General features: G+C 39.8%; 1 protein-coding gene across 10 annotated transcripts in view; it reads left to right on the top strand.

Annotated features, from left to right (window-relative positions):
- Window positions 1–17,816, top strand: part of MARK3 (microtubule affinity regulating kinase 3) — a 63,464-nt gene that overhangs the window by 6,511 nt on the left and 39,137 nt on the right. For 6 of the 10 annotated variants that reach the window (XM_082762297.1, XM_082762301.1, XM_082762300.1 and 3 more), the window contains exons 2-4: window positions 1,675–1,713; window positions 7,215–7,406; window positions 13,406–13,459. In XM_082762297.1, the coding sequence (XP_082618423.1) occupies window positions 1,675–1,713; window positions 7,215–7,406; window positions 13,406–13,459 (285 nt within the window). The remainder of the gene's footprint in view (window positions 1–1,674; window positions 1,714–7,214; window positions 7,407–13,405; window positions 13,460–17,816) is intronic. The other 4 variants (XM_082762299.1, XM_082762303.1, XM_082762298.1 and 1 more) reach the window with 1 other exon arrangement.

Here is a 17,816-nt window from a genome sequence, read left to right as displayed (position 1 = left end):
CTGACAATGGAAGCATCCAAATTAGCGTTTTCTCCCCTTTACCAGCTCTAATGCATTCACAGAAGGTCTGTTTATCTCTCTTGCTGAGTTCTGACCCTCTCAATTGTTCCACTTGATCCCGGCAACCGTAATGGTTATCACTTCAGTGAATAAATCTGCCTTTGTGGACTGGTAACTGGAGTGCCACCTCGGGTAGTATTTTCCTTTGTAAGACAGCATTTAAAATTTCATGAGATGGAAGCCATGACTGTGCCTCCTTAAGATTGATTATGTAGCCAGCCAGTTTGAAAGCTGTCTTTTAATGATATGTGCTGGAACCAAAGAATTGGTTACACAAACATAAGCAGACAAAATCCACCTCCCCTGGTGTCCTGCCTCATGCTCTGGGCTATGGCAGGAGGGAAGTAAAAACCAGGATAAGCACAAAATATCCTTACCTGCTATCTTTCTACTACATTATTTTCCTGTATTTCCTATCTTTTATAATAATTTAAAATAAATCACGATTTAAGGATTCCCTGAGCAGTGATTTGTATTTAGACAATTGTGGCAAAACGTCTGCTGTGAACCCTCTCAGTGGTTACTAGAAATTCAAGTCTTTGTTTTGACTTTCCAGTAGAATTCCTTCGTAAGCAGTTGCAGGATGCCTTACTGTGCTTTTTCATGGCTATATCTGCACAATAAGACACTCCCTCTGTGAATATTTTTAGGGCTAACCTCTTTTCTCTTACACTGAGTAGTACTCAGCAGTTTGTGTGTTATTAAATATTTTAGTGATAAATGCAAAGTAAAATACTGTCCATTATTAGGATGGGCTGCAGTGAAATTAGTCTTCAAATATTTAATTTAAAATATATTGGTGTTTTAAAAACCTGTGATTTATGTCCTGATTTGTTGTTCTATAAATGAGTGCTATGAAAGGTGTGGGGGGTGAGAAATTCCCATGTATTTATATGTTGTGCCCAGGTTCAGGTAATGAAGAGATTTTCTCAGTGTTTCAAATGTTCACCATGTCCTGGAGTGTTTAGATTATTCACACTGTAAGGGACAGGCTTTAAAAATATTTTTTTTTCTTAATGTAAGTAAAAATGCTCAATCTGATGAGACTGTCATGGTTCTTGCTAGTCTGACAGCTCTCCAGGAAATTCTGTGATATAATTTCATAGCATTTCATACAAGTGTGATAACAGCTAAGGTAATGAATGTTCCTACAGATTTTTGTAAGATTAATTTTTCATAGTTCAATGGGTTGATCAGAAGGTAATTTTCACAATTGTGTACTGCTTTATAAATATTGATGCTGCTTGTCTTCCCTGGTTTAGAAAGAACGCTTCCTATTTACTATCAATAAACACGGATTTCTGCATGTCTCGGCCATTCTAATTTCTTAATGTTTTTCAGCTCTTCACATGGATATCAGAGGGTCTCTTCCAGGTGTTTTCTCAGCTGTTGGCACCACCTTAAATATTAGAAGAACTTTGACACTAGTCATCCCCTGTCCTGTGTTTCTAACGCTCTGGATGTTAAGAAACCTCTAAACATGCAGTTACTGGATAAAGCTAACACCTGCCAAAGAGATCTCGGTTACCAGCACCTTCATACCTCATTTGCTTTTTACTTTCTTTTCTTTTCTTTTTCTTTCTCTTCATGCTAATCATTATCTGGCTATGAAAGGATGTCGGCTCATCATTGGGGGAAGGCTTTTGCGACAAGGTGGGTTTTGTGTTGTGTTCCAAATATAGTTGGTCTTGGGCTCAGCCCCTCCCTCGCAGCAAGGTCTCTCACGAGCGGAGATGTTTTACTTCATTTCCGAGTCCTTCGGGGTTGAGTAATACCAGGGTGGGGTTGGGGTGGGGGGGCTGGGGAAGAATGCGTGTTTCTGGGAGAGGTTATTTCATTGGCTTGAAGTTTTTAGTTGTTTTTTAGAGGACCCTCCCTCCTACTATGTGCAAAAAAAAAAGTCTTTGAAGTCTTTAAAAGATTTTAAAATTGAACTTGATGCATACCAGGATGCTGAAGAACATGCTGTCTTGCTGTGAATGGAATTCAGAAGACTTTTCTTAATAAAGAAAAGAAAAAAGAGAGACACTGGCTAGCCCAGGGCCATACAATGTACACAGTCTCCTTGCTTCAGTTCCCATCTGCAGCATAGCAGTCTCCCCTGCATTGACTATTGCGTGAAGAGAGGTATTTTGGGAATCCCCCAGGCATGGTGTCACAAGTGTTATGCTTACAATGAATGCGCATCCAAAGAGATGATGCTCATCTACCACAACGTATAGAAATGTATTTAAAAAAAAAAAAAAAAAAAAAAAGCTTGTTTTAAATATTAGGCTTTTAAAGTAAAACCCCTTTCTCGTTGAAGGCTTTAGCCCTACAAATGTGGACCAGGGAAAAAAGTACGAGGCTGAGCAGAATCTAGGCGTTGGTGGGTTGAGGGAGGCAAAATCTGCAGTGCTGAGGGTCTGCTTAGGGAAAGACAAATGGCCCACATCTCGATGAAGAGGGCAGAGGATGCTATTGCTATTTCTTTAGGGCGAGGTAGGAACTGTTAATCTGTGGTGGCAGTTTTGCTGCCTCAAAGTAGCTGCTGAGGAAGCTACCCTGGGAAGTAGCCAAGTACAGCCAAATGCTGTGCAAGCCAGTGCCTGACTTGAACGTTTCCTGGACCATCTATATTTGTACTTTTTGCCTACACCATTTAAGTTTTCTTCCCATCTACCTGCCGTGGCTTCTCAAAAATGATTTGGGTGGGAGCAGCACTTTTTGCTGGGTTTTGAGTTTATGCCTTTTAGTACCGTATGCTACCAAGGCCTCTTCTTCCTTCATTTTCATAAGTTAAAAATAAATACATAAAAATCCATGTTGAAACTTGGAGGTTGTTTTCTGCAGTTTTTAGGAAGTTTGTCTGCTGTTCAACGTAATGATTCGGTATTTGACAGAGGAAGGACTTGCTGATGGATTTACTTAATGTGAAGTGAAATAAAAGTCCAAATTAGAAATTCCTGTAAATGGACAGATTTCTACAGAGCTGAATGCAGCTATGAGCAAGTCAGTTGGAGAGAACTGAACTGCTTAGGAACACACAGCTTGATATTCAAGAAACACAGCTGAAAAAGGTCATATTCTTGAAAAGAAATAATCAGAGTTGGGATGGAAATGCAAACCTCCATACAAGGAGATTGTGTTAAATTTATCAACACTAGTCCAAATAAGCTCACAGCTGTTAATTCTTCCCTTTAAGTGCAAAGCTAGAAAGCATGAAGAAAATGATAGGACACAAGAATTCATTCCTCTACAGAGGACAGTGAAGCTCCCAAGATGTGTTAATTGGCGTGTTTTGCTACATACAGCAGAGTATGTTAGTATGGGAATATGTTAATGTAGGAAAATTCTGTCATTCTGGGATGTCTTTTACCACGTGTATTGTTTATGCAGGGTAGAACATGAATAAGATCAGGTCTGAATAGTCTCTGCACAGATTCCTTGGTTGGGAATACGTCGTACCCACTGCCCATGTCTGAACTGCACCACGAGGTAGCTGAGGTCTGACGGTTGTTAGTTCAAGCACAAGGCAGCAGATAATGTTTTCTGGTTTCTGTGTGGTTTAAAAGCTGCCTTCTCGTTGAGTCCACATGCTGGGGAGCTTAAGCTAGGAAGTAGTAAGCCCTGCATGGAGGTAGGCTGGCTCTTGCTAAAGTGTGTGTGCCTGTACTGCGTGCCCAGGTGTGGAAGGGCTCTAACCTGAGCAGTTCTGCTGTACAGGACATCACACGACATGATTGCTGGGGGTAGCAATGGAAGAAGACGTTCACATCTAGCATCAGCAGTTGCTGCTTTTTTTTCTAGCTGGTCTGAATAATGTGACGCTTGAAGGTACCAAAGGAGCTGACAGAGAAGTTGTCTGCGTTGTCTGTCGCAAGGTTTGGTAGAAGTCTCAGTTTGGGGAAGCACAGAGGGTTGGCACTGATTTGCCGCTGCATGTAGGGATGAAGAGGATGGCCTGAGCGACTAGCGCCAGCCTGGCATTAATGGCATGCAGAACAGTGACGTTGTTGGTACAGGATTTCACTGGCTTCAGTAGTGCCTTCGGCTGGGCAGTTGGTCTTGTCGATCCTCTCCTTGAGAATGCTCGCTTGGTAGGCGCTTACCCAGTTGTCGTGGGTCTCGAGATAGGATTGAAACCAAGGAACTGTTATCAAGCGCTTGCATTTCTCCTGGATCTTGTTATGGATGCGCTTTTTGTTTCTGTGCCTTTTATCAGTGGTTTGGAAGAATTGTGTACTGCTGCTCGAAAAACTAGGATAGAGATTGCTAGAATATTAAATAGGGCAGCATGGCAGATCACAGGAGCACATCATCAGCTCTGTGTGTCAGGAAGCTCTGTATTTCACTACAGCCCAATGTACCAGCATTCCTGGTTTCTCACATGTATGAAAATTGTGCTGAGGGACTGGGAAGCAATAACTCTTTTTAAGAGTCGAGGTTAGTTTGGGGTGATCAGATACAGATGCCCTTCAGCAGAGCATTGAACAGAAGATGTAATCTGTGCTTAATCCTCTTGCGACTGCTGTCGGCATGGCTTGTCCAAGTTCTGGCACAAAACCTACAGAAAGATGTTGGAAAAATTGGAGATGGTACTTAAAAAAAAATAAAATAAAAAAAAAATACAAGAAGTGTTTCCTAGTCATTAATTATTCTTACAGCAGTCTGTTTAGGGAGTTCAGTGTGTATATATATATATATGCATATATATATATATATATATATCTTACTAAAGTGAAGGGGTCTTGTGACCAGAGTAATTAAGTGCTATATTAGAAGTAGAAATCTGGTAACAATGTAATAATGAGGCCATAAAGACAAGCTAAAGCCAGATTGATACTAAAACATTATACACACCACAGTTTTTGTTCTGTTTTTTAATAGTAACTATTGAAACAATTTTCCAGGAGTTGCTGTAGCCTTCCTATCCGTAGTATTTCTTAAATGAAATGAATGTCTTTTTAAAAATAATTTGATCACAGCTGTTGCACTCAAATTAACAAACCAAGGAACTTAAGATGCCAGAGTGTGTGGTCACAAGGTTACATCAGGTTATTAAATATTGTGAACTTGCCAAGTGTCATGCAAGCGTGTATTTTTTTCACTTGTGTCTGTACCATGGTTGTTGGCTCTTCAGTTCTGATCTGTCATCCCTTTGCTGCAGTGATTTGTCAGATTGGGTGCTGCTGTGTGCCATGGTTCTGGCTGTTGGGTTTCAGCAAGAGCAGGAGTAGGAGAGCTGCAACTGGCACAAAAAAGAGTTGGAAGGATAGGTAACTGGATGGGGCCCTTTGGGGCTGAAATAAGCACCATGGGAAGCATTAGAAAGAACAGAAGGGAGTGCGGGACACATGGAGGTAACATTGTGCTGCTGAGTATGATACAGGCCTCATGGAAAGGGAGAGAGCTATTGCAGTGTTGGGGAAATACCAGGAAAGGCTACGGTACAATGCAGAAAGTGTACGTAGTCATATAGGAAATGTAGGGTTTGTTTAAGAAACAGGACAGCATGCTTAGACAACTCGAGGAGAAATCACCTCTAAATGCTGTTATTGAACATTCTTGTCTTGTAGGCTAATGTATCTGCTCTATTTTGTCTTGAATTCCCATAGTAGAATAGATGTGGAACAAAACATACTTGGTTCTGCCAGTGGATAACAAGACAGATATCGCCAATACAAGCTCAATATAATCTCACCCTGTGTTATGTGGTTAAAGACCCTCTTCTCTAAAGGCGATGCTTTACAGAAAAGTTGAAGCCACCTATAATATATTGCAATTAAATAGGTCACTGGGCACACTGATTGGTATTCTTGTTGCATATTGATGTAACAGATACCTAATAATGATGTTTTTCTAAATAAGGGGGTATTTGATACTAAGGCACTGAAACAAATAGCATCTTAACTAGCCCTCTAAATACTTAGGACTATTTTGAAGGAACCTTGAAGCTTTGTCTTCTAAACTGAGCTGTGTTCTTGGGTAGAGTTCAGACAGAAAGTAGGGCTGCTTTGGCATTTGGGTTGTAGCAAAGGTTTAACTGAGGCTAATGCTTTAACTTCTTGATGAATGCTGTTGCTTCAGAGAACTGTATAATCAACGAAAAGAACGAGCAGAGAGAGCTGGAAAACTTAACATTTCAAGAGGGAAGAATTAAACAGCAATATCTTCTGCTTTTTGTCCTGAACCTCCTCTGGGTGTCTTCAGGCAGGCAGCACGATGCGGGAATTCTGGGATGGCAGTAAATTTAGCATGTCATCTCTGTGTAGCGAACACTTGCTCCACATTTGCAGGCTACTGAGCATTTCTGAGTAGTGCTTTAATTAGTGAATGTGGTGCGGAGACCTCAAGCACGAGCTGAGAGCTGAGGGACACGAGGGGCACCTGCTCTTTCAGAAACAGGCTTCCACCCAGGCAAGGAAAAGGGACTTTGCTGTTACCCCAGCCATGTGATCTGATGAATAAATAAAGAATATTATGGATATCTACCCAATCTTTTTACAATTAATAGCTGTTCAGAGAAGCTAAGAGGAAGGAACTTAACAGTTTCCAGGCAGCGTCTCAGGTCTCCCTATCTGATGCTCAGCCTGTTAATATCCGAGGTTCCTTTAGACTGGGTGAGATTTCTCCCCTTGTTCTCAGGCTGTCTTGAGTATTTTCAGTCATTAAGTTTTGTAGGAAAGAGAATCCCAGCAGAAGAGAGAAAAAACACCTCTCAGAGAGGAATTTTATTTTATCAGCAGTACTAAAGTGTCCAGTAAGGATGAACCTTCTACTGTCTGCTTGTGGCAAAGCTTTGTTCGTGTCTCCTTGCACAAAGCTTTCCTGCTCTAGTTGGGCAAGGTAACTCAAACAGGAGATAACATCAAACACCTCGGTGTTCCCTGATGCTGATTCTGCACTCTGTGAATGCTAAAAATGCTTCCCTGTTCCTGCAGCTCAGCCAAAATTGCACTTGCTCTTTCCCAGGTTGTGGAATAAATAGTGTTAAGAAGTGAGAGCCTCCCTGTCCACCTTACAGCAAAGTTCAGTGAGAAGCTGAAGTTTGAGCTGGATCCTTTGAAGGGTTTTTCAAAGGAGTAGTTAATCTATTTGCATGTTGTATGCTGCTCATTATTGATGTCTTTTTCTTTATTTCTCAGCCTTATCTGTGTATGTTTGTATTGCAGCACACGTCCCACGGAGATGGACGGCAGGAAGTTTCCTCTCGAACTGGGCGGTCCGGAGCTCGTTGCAGGAATTCTATAGCTTCCTGCGCCGATGAGCAGCCGCACATTGGAAATTACAGACTCCTCAAAACGATTGGAAAGGGGAATTTTGCAAAAGTAAAGCTGGCAAGGCACATCCTTACAGGCAGAGAGGTAAAGTGGTGTGAGTGTAAACAACAGTGAATTGCAGTGGGTTTGCATATTCTCTCAGAATGGTCTTGTCCAAGTCTGTGAACGTTTAGCACTTCTTACTGGACCTACTGTCACTGATGCAGGAAAAAAAAATCTAAAAAGAAAATCCAGTTTTCTATTTCTGATGACCCCAAAACAACTCCTCTTGAAAATGGTCTCAGATTTGCAAGTCCCTGCACTTCGGAATTGTGTTCAAGTTTGCTACTAGAATTCTCCGCTAAATCCTCCGTTCCTGAAAAAGGGCTGAATATATTAAATAAGCTAAGTATATTAAATAAGCAATATAATAAACTAAATATATTAAATAAGCAATTAAATGAGCTTGCTGGAAAGATTGCTTCTTGGTGTTGTTACACTGCAGAGCTGTATTGGAGGTGAAATTAGGAATGGCAATTAATACACCTTATTGATTATTCTTGATCTAAGTAGCCTACCCACAGTATATCCTGGACAGAGCCATACACCTCCCAGTTCTGCTGGTGTCTGCAGTGCTAGGCTGCCTTGGGAAGACATCCCAGTTTGTTTGGGGCTGGTTTGTGGGTCTGCTGTTCGGTTGTGTGGTAAAGACAAGCTTTCTCTTGTATCTCTTCATAGTGTCTAACTCAGCCCCATAATTAGTTTCTGCATGCTGTTGTAATGTAATTAATAACTTGTACCTAATGATGGTTCTGATTTGGTGAGCCATATTGCTGTTTGCTTGTTAGAGCAAGGTGTAGCTTGGTGCTGTTCTTATTAATAGCAGCACTACATGCTGAAAAAGAGGGAGAAACTTCTTGTTGACCTAGTCTTGACAAGCGTGTCTAATTAATTAAACGTTTGTTGATATCAGCAAAAATCTTTAAAGAAAGCTAAGTAGTTGACTACAGCACTTTAACCCTGGAAAAAGAAATTCCCCTAAAGTGGAATCCATAGGAGGAACTGAGGAGGTATCATTTTGCAGGAGTTGCTGAGAGGGATTTTTGATTTGATTTTGTTAAGCTGTCAGTTCTGGTGATCAGCAGTTGTTTTCTGCTGTTAAAGGTAGTGCTCTTTTCTAGATAGAGTTTACAGTTAACTGCTTTCCACTTAAATTTCCTTTTTTAATGATACTTAACACAGGAAATGCACAGTTAGTATTTCTTTGCTGTTTTTATAGGTATGGGTGTAGGAGAGAATCATGTGGCCCGTTTGGGGCTTTGCAAAAATTTTGTTATGGTTTCTTTTCTTTGTGCAAAACTGTGTGTTGGCCTCTGTCTTGTTATTGTTTGAAATTCCAACAAATCAAGTTATGGTGTAAAATCTTTGACAAAACTTGGAAAGATTTCGATACGAAGTTTCCGTAATTCTCATGGGATAGATGTCATTCAATCAATTAAGAGCATAAAAACTTCCAAGGATCTGGCCATTGGTCCAGGTTTCCTTTGGAGGAAACAAACTATTTTTACAGGAGTATCTTGAAGATATTTTAAACAATATTTCTAGGAGAGATGTGCAAAAGTTTCTCCTACTAGCTGAACTATTGATAGTTTTCATATTTTGGATGTGTGTGACCAGGATTCTTCACAACATGCTGGATAACTATTTCCCTGGTGTCATTAATTTATTCTTGCCCCTACAGAAATATTAATCTGATCCATCTTTGGATTGCGCTCACATTTTTTCGTAGCTGGCACACTGATGTTTGATTTGGTTGTGATCATAACCAGCACCTTGTACTTTGCTGAATCTCACTTTCTTTGCTGGTTTTCATCTCCAAGGTTGTTTGTATCACTTTTCCAATGTATGTGACAGTGCCTCTTAATAATTAAGGTTGTTGAAAGAATTATGGTCTGACTTCCCATGTCAAGGCCACTGATACAGATATTAAACAAGATCGGTCACAAGTCTGATCCTTGAAAAACTCTTACTCATTTATTTCCAACCTGGTATCTCTTTACCCAGTTGTGGTTTTTGTTAATTAATTGATCTGGGCACATTTCAGCTTATCTAGTTCAATAATTTGTGTCCTCCTAAATGAGCTTTTACGATAGTCAAGATAACCATACCTGGTGTGTTTCCATCAAGCGCAATTAACAGTAGGAAAGTAGGTTGCATTTAACCCTCTCTCTTTCCCTGTTTTTTCCCTGCAAGCTTTGAGCTCAAGAATTTGATGAGAAATGGCTCAGCTACAAGGCTTGTAGGTGCCCTATTTACTTCTCCCTTAAAAATAAATTATCAGATATTTTCTAAACCTATGCTGCCATTTTGCACTTGATAATGTTAGAAATCTTTGCAGCAGGAATGCCTTTTTTTTTTGTTTTTTTTTTAAGCCACTCTTAATTCTGGGATAATTCTCTCTGTCTGGCCTCAGACAGCACTCATCTTCCTGAATTTGTGACTTCCTGCCTTATACACTCATTCCTGCTAGCTATCCTGTCTTTGTTCCTGTTCCTTTTTCCACCTTATATATGGAAACCTAAAATAAAATATTTATTTTCAGGAGTCACATGTGAATAAGCTTTCCTCTCTACAGTATCCTTGCTGTTTTTTAACCCTGCTTATCTTATCATATTATCTGTGCGTCTGTTCCTGATATCCTTTTAAGAGTCCAGTTCCATTTCACTTTATGACAATTCCTTTTTTTTTTTGTATCTCCGCCCTGATTAACTTCTAACTCATGCATCAGATCAGCACTTCTCCGTCGCTTCTTGGGGGAAGGGTATGTTTGTTCAAGCATTCCTCTAGGGGAGTTACTCATCTCCTTACCTCTGGAGTCCTTCCCTACAAATTTTCCTTTTGCTTGAGATAACAGCTTTTTGTTTCCAACTGGAGTAAATTCCTGGATTTTTTTTTTCCATTCCCATCTTCAGAATATCTGCAGAAGGAGAGCCTGCCCTCAAATTACAGGGAGGGAGAAATGTGCAGCCCTTTGGGGGGGATGAGCAGAACATCAGCCTAACCTGGGGGGGGGGGTTGAATTGTCTGGCCAAGGAGTCAATGTCCTGTTCACAGCAGAGGTACAGAGGGAGGGTTGGCTTCCCTGCTTCAGAGCTGGGGTCTGGAAATACACTCCTTTGAGATCCTTTGTCAAGGAGGATATTATTTGTAGTCTGTCTGCCCTTTTAAAATCAAGAATCTTCATTGTAAATCTGCTTTTGTTAATTCTTTGACTTTAAGCCATGTCTTTTCTGTTGTAACTTATCTGGGGTTATTTCCTCTGACAAATTTTCCATACTTGCCAAAATTAATCTAAAAGATAAAACTACCTTTTGCTGTTTCCAAGGTGGTTGGAATTGCAGCCAGAAACATATGGATGCCTCTGTGCAGTGAAGGCAGTATTGAGTTAATTGCCAGGAGGTGAAAGTTTTCTGCTAAGACAAAATTCTTCCAGGACCCAAGCCTGACTCCAAGGAATCCATTGTCATCTTTTTTTGTTGTTGTTTTGTTTTCCCTTGGAAAAACTGTGAAATTTAAGAGGGAGAAAATAATCTGAATGGTAGCAGTTTGGTCGATTTGCTCAGTGTCTCAGCTTTTTTTGACCACTTTAACTAACGTAGGAGGAATTTTTCAAGTCACATTATCATCAATGGCGAAAGCAAAGTCAGTTTTAATTCTGCTAATAATCTCTCGCAGAATATTATGGCTCCTGCAACAATGTAATGGTGTAGGTGGACTTTCATTCCTCCAACATTGGCCGCTGCACACAATGCTTGAAATCGTTCCAAATTTGCTTTGTGTAAAGAGAGCAAAGTCTCTGCTTTAGAAGGCAATTTGATGCTTCACTAACTGTGCTGAGTAAAACAGGATTTTCTTTCTCAAGCTCATCGGGAATATTCTTGAGGGCAGCCTCCCTTTGTTTGTGGTTTGGAGGCCTTATCAAGGGGCCTGAAATTGTCCCGTTCTGGTGAGCAGTTCGAGCTCTCCAAGTCCGTGTTAACACATTGGACTACCAGTGTTGGAGTGGATAGGAGTTCTCTGAATTCACCCTGCCTTTAAGGCTATAATTAGTGGACTGACCAGTCCTGTGTATCTACCTTTCAGAAAATTGAGGTGTGTTCCTTCCCTGTATCTCCAGGGCTGAATTTGTTTGCCAGTGTCAGGGAGCTCTCGGTTCATCCGGCACTGACGCACAGAGCGAGAGGTGAGGAGTGTCTCTGAAACCAAGTGCCCTGAGACTCTGGGGGTTGAAACAAGCTTAAATCTTACAAAGGCTGATGAGAATAGTAGAGCTTGGAACACAAATACAACTTTTGAGTGACGTGCACTTCAGCAAACAGCCATGTTCCACAGCACAGGTAGTCTTGGGACACCAGATGCCTATCAAATGCCATCATCTGCTGTTGGAAAAGGCAGTGGGCTACGTCTAGGCTGAATCTGAGAAACTGCAGAAAGTAAATAACTGGTAACCTGCGTAACAACAGTTCAGCAGGCATAAAGGTAGAGATAAAAATCTTTCTTGGTTTCGTGTACAGCTGCTAATATAAAAATACCTGTTGCTTAATGTGTATGTCTTTTGTTTGTATTTTTGAAGGGATTTCTCAAGATTTTGTAATGGAATTTTGCCTTGGGAAATAGTCATCTGTAATTTCAGTAACATACCTTAGGACAAAATATTCTCTAAAGCAAAAGTATTCTTAAATAGTTTCTTGGTAATATTTTACCATATCTTGAATCTAGAGGGCTGAAACTGAATCTTGAATTTCAGTTTCAGAAGAAAAAAAAAACAACAGCACATATATATATATATATATATATATATATATATATATATATATCTGTCATGTAAATCTGTGACACACCCAGGCACTGAACACTGTTCATTTCTTACCCTTTCTATCATGAGGGCCCATCCATGTGTTTTGCACTTGAACTTAGGGAAATAAATTTGTTTTGGTGTAAGATTTTTTTATATTCCATATGCTACCAAGCCCGCAGTAATGAAATGGCAAAGATGGCACAAAGCGATGCAGCAAAATGGGAGCTGTGGCATAGGAAGGAGCAGTGTCTACTCTTTGAGCCAAAAATTCAAGGGGCATTGAGGGCCCTTTCTTTGTACCAGTGAAGTATGATAATCAGCAGAGTTGCAGCATCTTGCCTTTTTGAGAGGCACCATCTCCTTGGCTTCTGCAGAGTTTCTTCTGGTATGTTTAGCCTCTAATTTAGAAAGGAAAAATACCAATTGGCAAGTAATTCTAGAAAGATTCCTTCTTCCTGTTTTAACTCAGCCTGTATCCAAATTACACTGCACTGGGGCTCATCTCTGCCTATTCATTGTCTCAAATCTTCAGGCTCTGACTAGTTACCATGGCACTGAATTTCTTTTGATTATTTTGTGAAATTTTCATTCTGTTCCTTAGCATTTCTGTGATTTACCAAGAAGGTGAGAATCAGGAAAGGAACTAACTTCACAAGTTGTTGCAGTATAACCAATGGCTTTTTGATGACACAAAAGTGATATTTCCTTTCATACCCATCAGGAAGCAAACTGATATAAATATTCAGTGAATTTCCAAAGGTGAACTTAGTTCTTGCAAAAATTTATGTTGCATTACTTTCAATTTGCTCTGAAGTCCTTGCTTTTAGAAGCATCTTCATAAACTGCCAGTGTGCAGTTAGTACTGTGTAATCTGAAGTGTAATTATACTGTGTAAATATCATCTGTAGGCACCCTGCTCTCTGTCTGGTATTGGAATTTCCACTGTAATATGTGATGATTTTATTGTGAAGCAAGACTAAGTGAGCTTCCCTTGTCTTAATTGTCTCAAAATGCCATTTTTTTTCCACTCTCCTTTTTAATTTGTTGAAATAGAAATAAATTATACTTTAATCATTAATTCCAAATGCTTTCAGCTTAAAACCGAGTACAGGTACATAATTTTCTGAAGAACCTTGAGTGTATTTGTATAACTTTCGTGCTTTCCATTTGTTACTGGATTTGTCCATTTTGTTGTAATGCTACAGTAATTCATATGGAAAATACTGATTATGAATTCTTTCTTTAGGTTGCCATAAAAATAATTGACAAAACACAGCTGAATCCAACTAGTCTACAAAAGGTAGGTTTTTGCATTTAATTTTTCAACTGGTATTATAACTTGTTTCCTTTTACCACCTCCTCCCATTGAGGTGAATGCCTATGCTGTAGAATCTGAAAATGCTGCACAACTTTCACACATCTGACTACTGTATTTAATAATTGCATTTTTACCAGATATTTTTGACGACTTAGCAGTTGTTCAAGATGCATGTACTGTTTTATAGATGACCTCATACAGAGCTGTAAAGAGAAGACAGTGGTGTTAGCGGCTTCCTTTCCCACAAATGTAGTGTGACTGTAGCGAGGATGTTCGTGGTTTGGTGTCATGCCTCCGTGTCTCTTTCACATTGGTCATTTTGTTGAGTTTAAAAACAGAAAGCGTATGTTCTGTCCTCTTAAGCTGGCCTTGAAAACATTGCCTCTGGACCGAAGGCCAAGCAGTGTCTATGGCTTTCACATAATTTTCAGCAGAAATGGTGTTACAGTTTTATGGAAGAACTTGAAGCACGGCTATTCTGGTTTCTTCCTTCTAGTCTCAAATGTTTTATGTGCCGTTACAGTTGTATCGCCTTATCTATTTTAGTAAGTAGTGATAAATCCTACTCTTTCATCAGGCAAGCCAATCTGCTTTGGAGTGCCTGCAGGAAGTACATTTAAATGTCACTTTTACCTAGGACTTTTCTAACTCTGTCCTTTTAAGTGCTGCAGTCAGTCTTTTTATTTACTTTTAAGTACTTTGATTTAAAAAAAAAAAATAATAAAGCTCCTTGCAATATTTCTGTTTGAACGAGAGAATACCCAGAACTTAACTGCAAACAATATTAAATTGCATAACCAGAGTAAACTGGAGAACATATACATTTGGGTTTTATGCAAATACTGAAAAGATTGCGTGACAAGATGGTTTTATCAAAATTAATGGTGTAAAAGTAAATCGGAAAAATACACAGGTCCTTGCATTGTATGGTTTGGTTGAGAGGCAAAGAACAGCCTACAGAAGAAAGCCACCATCATTTTAGCAAGAAGCAACATCATTGCCTTCTACTGCCCCTGTAGGCTACATAAAAATAGATAATACGGTTGCAGTTTTCTCAGATTTTTTCAGTTTAATTCTTGACATTATTATTAATTTCTGGCTAAGCGGAGAAGAAATGAAATGCAAATGAGGTCATGTGATGATTTACATACAGCGGGTTTGTGCAGCAGATCTGTGCAAATTGGAGTACCTAAAAAGTTATATTAACTTTGGGGTGCATTTGGAAAAGAAGAGCTGTGGTGGTAAGGGGAAGGGTCACTGAGCATGGAAGAAAATGGTCAGGGAAAAATAGAGAAGATGTGTTTTGAGAGGAAAAAAAAAAATCTTACTCCTTCAAATAGTGTTATCTGGAGACTGTGTCTTAATGCCGCTAGCTTGAGCTAATAGTCAGGTACAAAGCCAACCTTTCACCAGTCGGCACTGGCTGGAGGTGTGCTTGTTGACCCTTTGGTTCCTGGTTTCAGCCTCTTTGGTCTCCACTCTCATCTCCCTCTCAGTTGTCGTTTCATTTTTATTTACAGTTAATAAAATTAGATTGTAAGGTGTGATTTCTAAGTCAGTGTTTTCTACCATTAGGTTCTTAAAATGGGAGTCTGGAAGAATAGTTCAAAGTAGTGGGGTAGAATTCCAATCAGAGTTGGGGAGGGATTGCTAATATGTTCACTTCTCTAAGCTCACTGGCTATATAAGCACTTAAAAAGGTTTTGCAAGATATCTCAGTGTTCTCAATTCAGAAGTGGAAAGTCATTTTCTTAATTTTAAGCACCTGCTTATAGTAAACAGTACATACACAATGCATTACTTATTGATTTTGCTTTATCAGGGCTTTTTTTTGAAAGAACTTGCCTGCTTCCCCCCAGTGCTCTTAGCACTGCTGTAGTCTCAGCACATTTGAAGCAAGCTGCACGCATGACCTGTGGAGTCAGGGCAAGCTGAGATGAAGTGCTTCTCATCAGGGCTTCTGGAGGGAGGGATGAAATATGCGAGGTATGGTGGGGAGGGAAGGGCAGTGCCGAGAAGAGGGTGTGGTGTAGAGTGTCTGCATACCCTACTCATCCTCAGGTGGCGAAACGAGTGGTGATTAAGGTTTCTGATCCTGATTTCTGTCTTGTATCGGTGTGGAAGACTCCAGCTGCCAGAGGGGAGTTACCCTTGCTAAGGGGTGCCGCTCTCTGGAGCAGTACTGTGCGGTGAGCTGCGGGTGGCTGCAGCTTTGATGGATTTGTTTTCAGAGTGCGGTTCTTCAGAGGGGCTCTGTGCTGCTGGGGAAGTCAGTGGTAGCCACATGCAGCTACTCTAGTTTTAGGAGCTTATTACAGCTCTGCTACTTTTGCTTAGCAAAGAGGAAACTAAGTGTTACTTTCCTGCCTTAAAAGAAAAGAGAATTCTCGGGGCTTTTTTCCCATGCTAGTGTTGTTAGTCATAATCATTATTCTCCCAAAATGTACTTTGTACCCAATCACAGTGAGTATCAGTCTTGCTCGAAATGAGTGTTGATGCTACAGTAGCTCACTTCCTTCTAGACAAAAAAAAAAAAAAATTGTTTGTTTTTTTTCTTTTGAATCAGCAATGCCATTATACGCAAGATTTTTTTTTTCCTAAGCCCATGTAATAGCACTAAATAACTTCTCATTTTCCTTTTTTAGAACTTGGCTCCTCAGCCAGATTTTTTTGTTCATTATGTGCAGATGTTTTGCCACTTGTTTGGACCTTTTTGTGAAATCTTTTTAGAGTTCTTAGCTACAAATCTGAATATGAACCATGTTCTTCCTGACTTCTGATCAGTCTGTTTTTAAAAAGTGCAAAGAAGGTATGAAAATTTAAAAGACACAGACTTCTTTTGTTTATAGCACATATTTTGTGTGTTTTCAAGTTGTGTGTTACTTGGTACAAACTTGCATTGTGTAAAGGCTTCCTGATTGAGGCTGCTAACTATATATAGGGCCTGTTTCGGTGAGCAGTTATCAGGAGGAGCCTAGTACACAGTTAAAGCTTGAGCTGGCTTGGGAGAACATCTTGTGAAAAGCCTCCCTGCTTTGAGGGGAAGGAGGCCAGGAAATGTGCTCTGCATCTGACTAGCGTACTGACTTGCTTTTTACCAAACTTTTCTTCAGTGTTTTTTGAAATCCTTTGTTACTGAAACTCTTGCAATAGCTAATGCAGGAACACTTTGTAATCTGTCTTTCAGCTTACTCAAAGGGTTGGCTTGAAAGCTGGTTCGCTATTTCCCCAATCCATGTTGTTTTAGATGTATCAGCATAATAAAGTTCAAGTAAAATTGGTTCAAGATTATTCCTCAGTATGTGTCAGTGTTTCCATTGCTACTTTTCTTTTTGCTCTGTTTGTCCACTGGCAGTATTAAATTCTTTCCCTGTATCTAACACGACTTACAGTCAAAGGACGAGACCACAACAAAGCTGAGAGACATTTGTTTGGCAGACTTAGGATGTTTGTCTTTCCCTAGAAACATTTGCAGAGCTCCTGTTGACGGAAAATGAGCTATTCAACAAGTTGGGAGTAGTTTTCAATCTCTGTATTAGAAATTAAACTGATAAGCACTGTTTACAGTTGATAGTCTGCCTCTATGGTCACATTATGACAAGTTCCTGAAACCTAGAGAATTATTTTCTGAGTAGAGAACCTTATGTTGCATGTTATGATGTTACACGTTCATCTGCGTTCCTGTGTCAGAAAACCTCAGATGTGTGGGCTTTTGCCAGACCTTGCTATCTATAATGAACTGTGCTGTGGGCTTTAAAAAGTATGGCAATAATTAATGCTTCATTTACTGGAGGTTGATGCAAATAGCATTTTGGGGGAATTAAATGTAGAAAACCTTTCAGTGTAATATGTGAAAGTTGTATCATGTTTTACGTTCTATTCCTCTATCAGAAATAGAATATAATACAATGCCAGACATTTGCAGATGTCCCTGCTGAAGTTGCTGTCTGTGTCAAAATGCCAAATATAACATTTAAACTGTCTACAGAACACAATCTGAAGTGCATTTATATAACTAAAATTATGATAAAACATTTGGTGGAGTTTGTATCCTATTCTCAAGTATTTCTATTTTGAACTTCCCCTAAGACAAAAATAACTATTTTTAAAGAGCTTGTTTCTAGTCAGCAACTGCAAATAGCTCATATGTAGACACCACTTTTTGATGGGCTTCATCTGGGTTAGTAAGGCAGAGTAGTCCTGTGGAACAATGATATATTTACAACAGCCCAAAATGTGATATGAGCCTGCCTTTATCATATTAGCCCATCAAACTGCACGCTGCAGCGGAGGAAGTAGCTGGCTCCAGCCAAGTCAGCGTTCTCTATAAAAAGATTAG

The sequence above is a fragment of the Aythya marila genome (assembly GCF_965140915.1).
Source record: "Aythya marila genome assembly, chromosome: 5".
NCBI lineage: Eukaryota > Metazoa > Chordata > Aves > Anseriformes > Anatidae > Aythya > Aythya marila.
Note: the sequence above shows the minus strand (reverse complement) of the source record. Positions and strands in the feature narration are given on the sequence as shown.